The following is a 13,120-nucleotide window of genomic DNA, read 5'->3' as shown; positions in this document are numbered from 1 at the left end:
CTGAGAAAAAAGAATGAGTTTTTGACACTCTGAAAATCTGTACCTATCTGTAATTTTTGGCAAAAATCTGTCATCTGTACCGTACAGAATCTGTACCAAAAAATTCGAAAAAATCTGTACTTTTTCAGATAAATCTGTACATGTGGCAGCACTGGCTACACATGTTTGAGCCACGCGCGCGAGAACAGACATACACAATCTGGAAATTGAATGATCAGGTTAAAGTCCTGAACAAAGGGTTTGGAGCGGAAGCTGGACAGGCTTGGGTTTGCTTGTGGACTTTGGAACTCGTATACCATCGCTTTGTTGCGGAGTTGTATATCGAGCACCAGAAATCTGCGGGATCTCCCTCGTAGTTCTAGATCGTTATCTAGAACCAACTCTGACCAGCTTGTGCTCCTAAATATTAGGTTCAATTCCTAATCAAGTCCAGATAATTTTCGGGTTGGAAACGTTTTGGACGAGCCTTGGACAGTTACTGAAATTTTGATATTCGTTTGAAAGTTTGATATGTCTGTATTAGAAGCCAGCTCGTTATTTGCTTTTACCACCTGGCTACATTGTTATATTATAAATATCTTAAGTAGATAAACCGTCCTGCTCAAACCGTTGTAGGGGTATGAGGTGGGACCATCATCATCATCATCATTGAGTAAAACAACTATCAATCTGTCAAATATGAAATGGTTCGCAGTGTTCGCATTCTGAACTGATCAAGGGACTGGCAACCATATCCCTACTCAATGTGTTTGACAGTAGCCAACATCTACTGCCGGTGTGGGTATTATTTGCAAAAATCTGGCTAAGATTTCAAAATACTACCCATCTGCCAGCATACCGGTTTTGCAGAGCGAAACGAACAGAACGTATAGCGGTGTCATGCTGTTTCACGCTGCTGTTTCATGCTGTCACGCAAATGGTTAGATGTTGACTGCAAAAACATGGCTGCCCAGCAGGACCGTGGAACTGATTTTAACCATTTGTCGACTAACATTTGAAAGGGTCGTATAAGCCAACTGTCAAACAGAACGAGTGAGAGTTCATTTTCCTATGCTGCTCCAGCAAAAAATAACTCTCACTCGTTCTGTTTGACAGTTGGCTTATCCGCCCCTTTCAAATGTTGGTCGACATTTTAACTAGATTTTAACCAGGGGTGTGAAATTGTCAAAATTTGGCGAATTAAACATCCATGGACGGCGACAACTTGGAACCAGCCAGTATACTGAACATAGCAGCTAGAATTAGTTAAATTATAGCTAAAAGGCTTTGTTCAACTGCTTTCTAATTAGTTTCAGTAGTCTTAAAATCAATAAACCTTTAAGTAGGCACTAGAACCAAAAGTACCAAAACCAATGAGTGGGACATGTACAATGTATGTAGTTTGACAGCCACACCACCCCGCTGATTTTAACGTTTAACCACTCGAGAAGAAAAATCAAGGTTAGTCAAGAAAAATAACCATCAAACTGGCAAGTTTTAATTTCGCGAAATTTTTAACTTTTTAGTTAAAATTTGACAGTTCGATGGTTATTTTTTTATTACAAACAGCTTATCGAGCGTGAGCCACCTATGTTTAACAAATAACAGTTCAGTAAATGTTGTAAAAAACTATTGGTTGCTTACCTTTTCAAAAGGTTTTAAAAATCGTAATATATTTCCAATTTCCAAGTCGGTACAATTCCAAAAAACCACAGTTCCCTCACGAAAGAAATAAACATCCCTTGATTCGTCCACAAGCTTGTATTTGGCAGTAACGTGCAGAACGTCAGGTTTGTACTCCTCGCTGGAAAGAAACTGCTTCGATTCATACAAATTTTGGGCTTGCAATGCGCACTCTAAACTTTCTAGATGATATTGTTCGGCTGTTGCAAAGGCAGTCACACCAAAGTAACCTGTTCTATGTTTTACGTTTTCTTCTTCACGCTTTCGCCGCGGTCGAATTTTTAATTGAGTATTATCGTGCAATTTAAGTGGATTCAATGCAATATTTTGGCACTGTTCTTTTCCTATTTTTTCCTTGGTGTTACACAAGTCTATTTTGTTCATTAAAGTAGCGTATAAGGTGACACAAAGCTTTTTTTTGCAACCTGTATCAATAGTTTGGCCTATCCAAAGATTCATAAAAGAAACACGGCGACCACCAAAGGTCGAAGCGAAGCGTACCCAGCTCATATTTGCAATTCGCGACTACAAAGATATAAGGTGCAGCGACGGCTGCGAACTGTAAAATTTAAATTATGATTATGAATGAAGCAGGGATTTACCGAGATTTACCTTGGAATTCGGGACTACGAAGTTGCTGATATTTGTTTGTTTTTTGCACCCCATCGACATCTCTATATTGAGCTGCAGTAAACGTCAGCGACAGCATGTCCGGGGCTCAAAATTTGACAGCGGGCCCAAATCCAGGGGGGATCTATCGGTAAGGAACTGTGAAACTCACATGTGAAGGGGCAGGCAGGTGACCATAATTTTCAATGCCGCTCTTGCTACTTTTTTCTTACCGATTTGCTGCTCTTGCCTGTATATGTAGCTTTCGAAAAGTTTCTTAGTTTATTTTATTTACGCTAAAAAGTAGATAAATGTATTATCGGGATCAAAACAATACAAACGACAATTGCGCTGCGTGTTTGGGTTTGAGTTTCTGTCAACTGCAGCAGACAAAAATAGAGTTGCGAGTCCCTTGGCTCGAAATCAATCACACGCTGTTTGGTCCATGACAGTACAAACGTCATGGACCAAACACCATCTGCGGTAACGCACACATGTATGGAATTTGACAGCAAAAGATCCCCCCTGCCCAAATCAGACTGCTCGCAGATGAGTGAAACGCAGTGCTGACATGCTATCTCATTTTCACACACACGAGATGTTGGCGGCGAAAACATGGTTGTCTGCCGATGGGATGGTTTTTTGTGATGTGTGAAAAAAATCAGCGGAGTTCGAGGAGTTGTTACCAGGGATGCCAGGTGATTTTTTGAAAAGTCTTCACGAACCAAGGCAAAATCCAAGGGGTTTCCAACAGCAATGATTACTACGCACCTTTGAAAAAGTTACTTTTGATTACTTTACTGATTACCGCTGATTACTATAGTTGTTGCAAAGCAACAAAGAAAGACAGTATTTCCAGTTTTTTAACTCGATTTATTTAAGAAAGATGAGATGTGGCGAGTTAAAAAATCCCTTAAAGATAAGAATAGATTTTTCATTAAGTACAATTTTAACCATGGCATAGCATAATAATCGTTATAATTTCGCTTTACTGCCCCTCTTCGCATAACAGTCCCATGGCGATTTTTGGTGATTTTGAGTTTATTGCGAATATTAGTTTGATTTTGTCTGTACTTTAAGAAAAACTTATAAAATAGTAGGCTTTGTTCGCGAAGAATAGAAAAACAAAACCCACTTGTGTTGTCCCATTTCAAAAATATTCGCATAACAGTCACATCCATTTCTGCCCCTTATTAAATTGAAATAATGCCTCATAAATGCATTATATTCAATAAACTGACCATATTGTTTCTAGATATACTTATTTTGTATTATTAAATAGGGAATATAACAACTTTTGCACCTGTACCTGTTATTGTCATTTGCTAATAAAGTCTTATTTTTTTGGAACGCATCGTTTGCGACATATCGTTTGCGTTCATATTTGCGTATGTGCTTAAGGATTTTATTTAGTTTCAAATTAGATAATTCATTTATGGCCCTTTTAAATTATCGATATTTTTATAGTTAATCAAACATTTTCGATGATTCTGAAAATGATCAATTTGGTCACTCTTGCTCCGATAACTATAATCGTTAGATTTTTAAGAGAGACAACAGTTTTTGAAACCCTTAGGGTACCGCCAGACTAAACGCGACACGACGCAGCTAAACGTTTAAATACGCAGCACTTTTTCGCCGGAAGCAGGGTTGCGTATTTAAGCGAATGTGAGCGAAGTCGTGTCTCGTCGCTGTCACGTTTACTCTATACGGGGCCTTACTTTTCCATTTCATATTTAATTCGTTTCAGTTATTTTACTACATTTTTAGTGAAAATTATCACCAGTTTCTTAATAACTGGAACCAATTACAGGTCAGCCCAAATATTGACATATGAACATACACAGGAATGGTCCGATCTCTTTGACTCAATTTTGATTAATCGAGCATATTGATCGTAGCAAAAAGAATCATTTTTTAAACATTTAAATTTGATAGCTATTCATAGTCAATCAATATTTTATGCATTGTTAATTCATTGCCGACATATCAAATCGCAAGTTAATGGCGGTTATTATAATTTGGAAAAGGCGGTACACGTTTTGTGACGCGGTTTGCGTAAGCGGCCAATATTGCCCCTATCACCGCTATTACTTGGAATATGGTATCATGTGAACTGAGGGGGTGGGGGTAGAGGGGAGTTGAGTTGGACGTAACTATCTTTTAGTCTTCAGTTTAGTTCTCTTTAATAAAAGCAGCAAGTAAATCTCGAAAATCATACCATACATTATCGACAGTGTGCCGGTTATGCGAAGATTTTGCTGATTCAATCGAAAATTATTCGCATGTCAGTCCCTTTGCTATTTTGTTAAGATAAACTGATGATAATTGAAAATCTGTAACTAATTTTTGTTTAAAACATTTGAACGTGTTCATTTTAACAAATTTATAGTAAAGGTTCGCTTGAAAATAACCTGTGGGAGCGTAATTAAGTAAAACTGACGAAAAACTTCAATCGCCGTTTTCTACGCTTGCTATTTTTCGCCATGGGACTGTTATGCGAAGAGCGGCAGTTTAGGTGTATCAATAGTAGTTTGTATGATTTTTAGAAGCAAGTATAATACCATGCATGATGTTCCTAACCCTAATCTTAGTTTAGTTGGTAAGTAGCATGTATTTTTCTGTAAGAGTCTCAATTTTTGCTTATTTATGTTTAATGTTAATATATGTTTTAGCTGCATGCTTCGTGCTTCGTGCTTGTGGTTTCACTTACGTTTAGTGTTCGTTTGTAATTTTCTGTTGATCTGCCAATTTTAATCTGCACCAGGTGGTACGTGGTACTATCTATAGATGTAAGTTTTAGGTTAGAAATGATATCGGCAGCACGATCTTCAATAGTATCAGCTCACAATAGTATAAGCTTAATTTTAAGAATAACTTTAGTTGAGCACTCAATTTATATCCTAATTTTAAGTAGTTTTAAGTAGACTGATTTATGAAATTAATTAGATTCATTTTATATATAATTAAATAGATTTACGTTATAGAATATGATAAATCAACCGCACTGATCCTCACCTAGCGTCCTATTCGGTGTATCGCTATTCACTTTCTGTTATCGACTATCGTCCTACCACTATGATCGCTTCAGATCGTTTCCGATCGGCAGTAGCCGCTGGTAGTACTGTGTAGAAACAAAGCGTCGCTTCGATCGGCCTTTGCTGAATTGATAGCGCCGAGGGAACTCGCAGAAGGTGGTTCCGTCACAGACAACGTGACAATAGTAATCAATCTCTTGTGATTACTATAAATTAATCATGATTACCAATGATTACTTAAGATTATCATTGATTACTCTACTGATTACCATTGATTACCTAATTAATTCGTAAATGATTACAAAAGTAATCTCTGATTACTACGCACTAATACGCCTTACTGGAAACCCCTTGGAAAAATCTACACTCTTAAATGATTCTACCTGTAAATTGGTCGGATTTAGTTAAAGTTAGGTTGAAACTACTCAAAATGCCCTTAAAGTGTACAAACTCAGATTTTGAGTAGTTTTTCAACTAAAAAATTGGTAGTAGGAACTTAAAATTGCGTTATTTGTCATAGAGAATAATTCAATTATCGGTAGCAAGTAGCCAAAATTGGTTGAAATTTTTACCCAAAGTTTGAGTTTGTACACTTTAAGGGCATTTTGAGTAGTTTCAACCTAGCTTTAACTAAATCCGACCTATTTACAGGTAGAATCATTTAAGAGTGTACGGGGTGAAGCAAGGGGTTTCCAACAGCAATGATTACTACGCACCTTTGAAAAAAGTTACTTTACTGATTACCTCTGATTACCAGTAATCAATCTCTTGTGATTACTATAAATTAATCATGATTACGTAAGATTATCATTGATTACTCTACTGATTACCATTGATTACCTAATTAATTCGTAAATGATTACAAAAGTAATCTCTGATTACTACGCACTTATACGCCTTACTGGAAACCCCTAGGGGTGAAGTGGCTGTCAAATTCATCACTGAACACACAGAAAAATTTCATGGTAAATTTTACCATTTTAGGGGTAAGCTTGACCAGAAAAGTATGGTGGTTTTCAACCAAGGGGTTTCCAACAGCATTGATTACTACGCACCTTTGAAAAAGTTACTTTTGATTACTTTACTGATTACCTCTGATTACCAGTAATCAATCTCTTGTGATTACTATAAATTAATCTTGATTGCCAATGATTACTTAAGATTATCATTGATTACTCTACTGATTACTATTGATTACCTAATTAATTCGTAAATGATTACAAAAGTAATCTCTGATTACTACGCACTAATACGCCTTACTGGAAACCCCTTGTTTTCAACCGACTGGGAAAACTGGTCTCGACAACATTTTCATGCACACAGAAAAATTTCATGGTAAATTCTACCATTTTAGGGGTAAGCTTGACCAGAAAAGTATGGTGGTTTTCAACCGACTGGGAAAACTGGTCTAGACAACATTTTCATGGTTATTTCGACTATAAGCTTGAACAATGGACGCATGGTACGGTTGACCACGCATAGTAGGCATAACTATAATCTGTATACCATAAAATTGTCATCATTACAATGCTTTAGTTATCTTAACCACTTTTTGTATAGTTTTACTGACAAGAAAATAGTCATCTTGGACAAAAAAATAAACGGAACTAGCTGGTTGCAGTGACAATTTTATGGTAAAAATGACCATGTATGGTTGGGACAACTATAATTTAAAACTATACAATTGTCATCATGACAATGGTTTTGTTATCATGACCAGGTTTTGTATGATATTGCTGACAAGAAAATAGTCATCTTAAACACGCAATGAACGGGACGAGTTGGTTGTCGTGACAATTTCGTGGTAAAAATGACGTTATTAACTATTGTTGAAATAACCATGAACGTAGTCATCTCAACTATAAATTTTATAGTTTTTATGATCATTCACGTTATACTTACTCCGAATGAATCAAACGAATCTTTTGCAATAAATGAATGTGGTGCACCTGCAGGTATACTTGCAGAGAAACTTTCAAGTATACTTGCAGATGCACCACATTCAATTATTGCAAAAGATTCATATGATTCTTTCGAAGTAAGCATAATGTGAACGGTAATATATAAATAAATTAGACGGATTTCTCATTATTTCACAATCCAAATAACAAACAATCGGTTATGTCTATACATATATATCGTAGATTACTATAATTTTAACAGGAATTTTACGTACGTTTTTGGTGTGGCTCTGCAGTGTAGGTTTGCTGACTGTGGTTACCTGCATTCCGAGTATAGATTCATCCGCGGCTAAAACCACAATTTGCGATGTTCAGCCTGCAGCAGAGCCGGTCAGATCTGGCATATTTAGCTGGAATATACTGAAGTGAAACCACTGGCTACCTATTAGTTTGAACTGCCTGAACATTAATCGAATGTGGCATAGACTTCACGTTATCCTATTTGGGATGAGAAGCGGTTTTAGACGTGTGCTAAACTAACACATACCAATATTTACCTCAAAGTTGTCGAGCCCGTGTAGCTACTACTCTAAAAATCCTTATCATGATGGCACATCCAATGACGCTCATCGGTTATTGGGACTTCGAATAAATTGGAAACATCTCCCGGGGGCATTATGCAGCAGAATCCTGTACGGATGGGAAAATCGATAATCCTGGAAATAGTTTTCTGGACATATGCCGTATTCTTGACTGCAGACAACACGTCTAACTTAAGCCTATCCATGATGCCAATTAACTACAGGATAAGATTCTCCACCGTGCACCATGCATTGAAAATATTGTTATTTCAACTGTTATAAACGGCAAGCAAAGGTGATCTCCGTCAAGTGATTTACCAATTGGTTTCTGATCAATTTCATCAGAACAGGTTGGTACAACCGACATAATTAGCATTTTATATATGTTCGGTTCTAAGGGAAAGTCTGTCATACGGCAATCTAATCATGCCGGCTGTCTTTCGTTGTCTAATGCAGATAAAGAGTGCAATAGGTCTGAAGCAGGCAACAGTAATTCAACTAGCGGAGCATCCATAAAATCAAACTGCAGGAAATCGTTAATTCCCAGCTGAAATATCATTGTGGTCAAATCGGTACGCTAAATTTTTGGAACCAGCATCGGAAGCGTTTTACGTTCCATTCTAGTTTTTGAGATGAAGACTTTTTGCTCAACAAATCCTGGATTAACCACATAATAAATACCATCGACTGTGAGCGATGTTTTCGTTATGTCCGTTCGTAGTGTGTCAGCAACTTGAATAACAGACGACTGAAATGAACAAAATTGAATAAACATTGAAATACGACAAAAATTAAATACTCACTTCGTTCGTTCGTTGGATATGCCGTAGTTTCGGGGTAGTTTAAAGGCCGGCCGAAATCTTCCGATCAAGTAGGACGTCATAACTGCTGGTAGAAGTAGATTTTACGATTGAAATATTTCAAAGTCTCGGAGTTGCTAATTGTGACTCTGATCGGTTTTAGAAGTCTATTGTGCTCCAGTGTCTGCTGACGGAAATAGTTTGACGATGGTCTAGCTCAGTGGTGGCCACGGTACAAGCATATTGCGGGCTAAATCAGATCTCCCCAATAGATCCGCGGCCCTAAATGACTTCTGACATTAATAAATTCAACCTATAGTGTCCGTCCGCCATCTATCAAACCAGTTCGCGGGCTGCAAAGGCCAAATTCAAGAGCCGCAGTTTGGCCATCACTGGTCTAGCTGGTGTTACATAGGATGTCATTTTGAATTATTCGACTGAAGGTACCGAAAGTGTAATCCTCAATTCCCGACACGAATCAGCCATCGTTGGCAGTTCCAGAACCTGCTTTTTGTTTGTACGTGTGGCAGGATGTTCGAACTGGTTTGTCTGATCATCTGGATGCTACGCTTGTTCCGCACCTGCCACTCTACCGGTCAGGAAAAATATGTACTAACTTTTGATTCCTGTCGGTCTACTATATTGCCGCTTTCCTCTGTCGAAACGTATTTACTTCTGTTTTTTTTGCTGAAATATCCAGTAAAACACTGTACCTGGAAAACAACATATTAGCCTCAACCGTTTGAAACAGTCCTAATCGAGTTCATTGCTGGTCCTAAAAAGAGTTATTATGGTGTATTTGAAGATAATAAAAGATGATTTTTCTATTTCTTTACCTAAAGCACAAATGGTGCTTCCTGTAGTCCGTACGGTATGGAGTTATGATGACGGCGATTAAAACTTTGGATTGATTCTTTTTTTTTTTCACTGGCCTAATAAAATAAAAAGTTTCACTGGCCTGTGGATTCCGATATAAAACATCTGTTGGTGAGCAAACCGTGATCATTGTATTGTATTTACGACGAATCAAGAAGATCTATGACGTGGATCTTGGACCCGGCAACAATACCGTTCGCACAATAGAGGCTAAATGTTGTGATTGCTGGATGGTGTTGGCTCATTCCTAGTTTTTGTAAAGAGCTGCAATCCGGTTATGTTCGATATTTCGGAAGCAAGTAACAGATGCAAATTTTCTTAAAAATATGTTGCGGAAAATATAAAGAAAAAGAAAATATTGTACCCAACAAATATTTTTGTTATATAACAACTTATCAGGCGTTTGCTACTCGGTATTAGCTATACAATGGTTTTAATAAGGTATACTATTAAACAAAAATGTTTGTTGGGTATACAGAAAAATGAATTTTGTCTGTTCTGCATGTGCCTTATAGACTAGGAAACTACTAAACCGATCGGAGTGAAAATTTGTATGCGGTTTTTAGGGCCAGGGAAGGTTCTTATTGTACTAGCTAGTGCTGCTAATGAAAATACGTCTGTGCCGCCCAGTTGTAAAGTTTGTACTTCCCAGTATGTATATTAAATAGCATATCCAAGAATCTATGTTTACTAGATCAACGGATAATAGAGTTTATAAATATTTTACTATACTACACAGGGTGGCTCCCATACAAATAAAACCCAAATTTTACATATCTCGAGAACCAATCAAGCAAATTGAACCAAATTTTGGATGAGGTGGGGTTTTCCCTTCTCTGGAAGGGGTTGTACTCACACAAATAAAGCGGATATTTTTGCAAAACTCAAAAACTAATTGAACTCGAGAAAAATTCTTCCATAAACATTAGTCAATATCAAGATCACTAAAAACTGCTTATATACACTAGATGATTCAGGGCGAGACGGCCGCAGGTCGCGAGTACTGCCGGCGGAAGCGCTGACCACTACGGGGGGGGGCAGCCCCAGAGAAAACACCTCTGTCTAGGTTTATTTGTTTTCCTAGGTCTACTGCCCTCTATTACTTTCCTTCAGTTGGGTCCGAACGAGCGACGGCGGGTAAGTGAGGATCGCACCCGCGAAATAGTACTTTTCGCTAAAAGGGTTTTCGCGAAATGGTATTCCGCTAACACTATATTCCGCATTATGGTCAACTGAGAATTAGTTTTCCGCGAAAATTCGGCGAAATGTTATATAATCACGGTGAATATTTAAATACTATTAGCTTTATTTTATCTGCCGTAATAATAATGGTGGGAGCAGCCACGTAGCCAGGAGGGCCTGGCGGCCTTGGCCCATCCCCCGAAATATTTTGGCTCACATTTTTATCGCGGCACTGCAAGAGATCTGTCGCAAAGGCGAGAAGGTGTGGAGGATCCGTGGCGGTAAAGCCAAATTTTTCCAGAGCGGTGGAGCGATCGACGAGCTGGGAACGGGCTTCGTAGTATTGGGACAAATGCAGGATCACGTAATGGACTGGAAAGCGATCAACGAGAGGATGTGTGTGTTGAGGATAAAAGGCCGTTTCTTCAACTACACCATCATAAACGAGCATTGTCCATACGAAGGTAGACCCGAGGGGCAAGCCACTGTCGAAAATATATTACTTTTCCCTATGGAAATATTTTTCCAACCTTAATATATTGACCTTTCTCACCCATAATATAACCGAAAGCCCTATAAAGTTACATTTATTTATACATTTATAGGGTTTTAATAGAGCCTAATATATTAATATTATGATAATATTATGAAGTGTCTTGCCCCTCGGGTAGACCCGACGACGAGAAGGAAGCGTTCTATGTGCAGCTGCAGGCAACGTACGACAGCTGCACACGACAGGACATCAAGATCGTCATCGGCGATATGAACGCCCAGGTCGGCAGGGAAGCAATGTATAGACCGGTGATCGGGTCCCATAGCCTGCACACCGATACAAACGACAACGGCCAGCGATGCATGATCACCAGCGATGGTGATCAGAAGCACTTTCTTTTCCCACAAAGATATCCAAAAAGCCACCTGGAGATCACCTGACCAATGAACTTCGAACCAAATCGACCATATTCACATCGAGGGCCGGTTTTTCTCGAATATCACCAACGTACACTCCCTACGGGGTACGGATACCGACTCGGACAATTACCTAATAGCAGTACACGTGCGCTTAAAGCTAGATGCTTCGACCCTCGAAAACGGGTGGAGTATGATACGCTCGGTCGTCAACGGGGTCGCAACCTCGGCGCTAGGAGTGGAAACCTCGAGCGGAACCAAAAAAGTGGTCTCTAGGAAACTCCGGTAATATACGTGGGAAAGGCGAGACCACACGAAGCCAGCTCCCCCTCGATCCAAAGTGTGTTCGGCTACTGGTAGTAAGAAAACTACGGCCTCCATGAGGCCAAACCTCCGGTAATTCCGTCTCTCCTAAATGCCAGTGAGCGGAAAAATCACAAAAATACAGTGCAGATAAACCTTCCACTTGCGAAAGCTGTTTCGGGCGTAATTTTCAGGAGGTTTATCGAACACGGTGTGGACCTGGCCCTGGGGTGACATTGAGATTCTCGTTTCGAGTGATTTTGGTTCGTTTCGACCACGTTAAACGAATGGGCGAAACGAACTAAAATCACTCGAAACGAAAATCGCAATACCACCCCTGATTCAAGAGCCCTGGGTCTACAAAGGAAGAATACAAGGTATTCAAACAAGAACATGTAAGTTCTTCTATGATGACAAATATGATCCTCCGAGAGCTGCTGTCTTGGCCAACGCAAACATTAATTGTTTGCCCATTACAGAGTTCATCAAACGAGACATAGTGGCGATCAGAGTTGAGGTATCAATCGCCAAGGGAAATCCGATATTATCGCAGCATCGCCCCATTTTCCTGGAGACGTTCCTAAGGTTGCAACTCAAGAGGTTGCGGCGTTCGTCAAATTCTGCATAGAAGTCAACAAAGACTGTATTATCGGCTGCGATGCCAACGCTATCGCATTTTGTGGGGAAGCACCGACCAGGGGTGTGAAATTGTCAAAATTTTGCGGACTAAACATCCATGAATAGCGACAATTTGGAACCAGCCAGCGTATCGAAAATAACAGCTAATAATAGTTAAATTATAACTAAAAGGCTACGTTTAACTGCTTTCTAATTAATTTCAGTTGTTTTAAAACGAATCAACCTTTAAGTAGGTCCCAGCACCAAAGGTATTAAAACCAATGAGTGGGACATGGACAATGTATGTGATTTGACAGCCACACCACCTCGCTGGCACCGACATCAACAATCGAGATGAGTGCCTTTTAGAATTTCTCTCGTTAAACAATATCGACATTGCTAATAAAAACAATGAACCTACATTCATGAATGCTATGAGGCAGGAAGTCTTGGACCTGATCTTGTGAGAAGCTAAGAGGCAAAAGGTTTCGAATTTGTGGGTTTTGCTGATGATTTGGTCATCATGGTTCTTTGAAAATTCGACGACGTGATATCGGATAGAATGCGGAATTCAATCGGATAGAATACGAATTCAATTTTAAGCAGCTTATCATTTATTTAGATAAATCACTAATAATATA

The 13,120-nt window shown here is 38.9% G+C and overlaps 1 protein-coding gene across 3 annotated transcripts in view; it reads right to left on the bottom strand.

Moving 5' to 3' along the window:
* Nucleotides 1-2,368, bottom strand: part of LOC128742392 (required for meiotic nuclear division protein 1 homolog) — a 59,040-nt gene extending 56,672 nt beyond the window's left edge. Inside the window, exons 1-2 of one of the 3 annotated variants that reach the window (XM_053838738.1) lie at nt 2,275-2,368; nt 1,624-2,221 (exon numbers count right to left, since the gene is read on the bottom strand). In XM_053838738.1, the coding sequence (XP_053694713.1) occupies nt 1,624-2,172 (549 nt within the window). In that variant the 5' untranslated portion in view covers nt 2,173-2,221; nt 2,275-2,368. The remainder of the gene's footprint in view (nt 1-1,623; nt 2,222-2,274) is intronic. The other 2 variants (XM_053838740.1, XM_053838739.1) reach the window with 2 other exon arrangements.
* Between the last annotated feature and the right edge of the window lie 10,752 nt (nt 2,369-13,120).

The sequence above is a fragment of the Sabethes cyaneus genome, chromosome 3, assembly GCF_943734655.1.
Source record: "Sabethes cyaneus chromosome 3, idSabCyanKW18_F2, whole genome shotgun sequence".
Lineage (NCBI taxonomy): Eukaryota > Metazoa > Arthropoda > Insecta > Diptera > Culicidae > Sabethes > Sabethes cyaneus.
The sequence above is the reverse complement of the archived record's forward strand: the minus strand, read 5'-3'. Positions and strand labels throughout refer to the sequence as shown.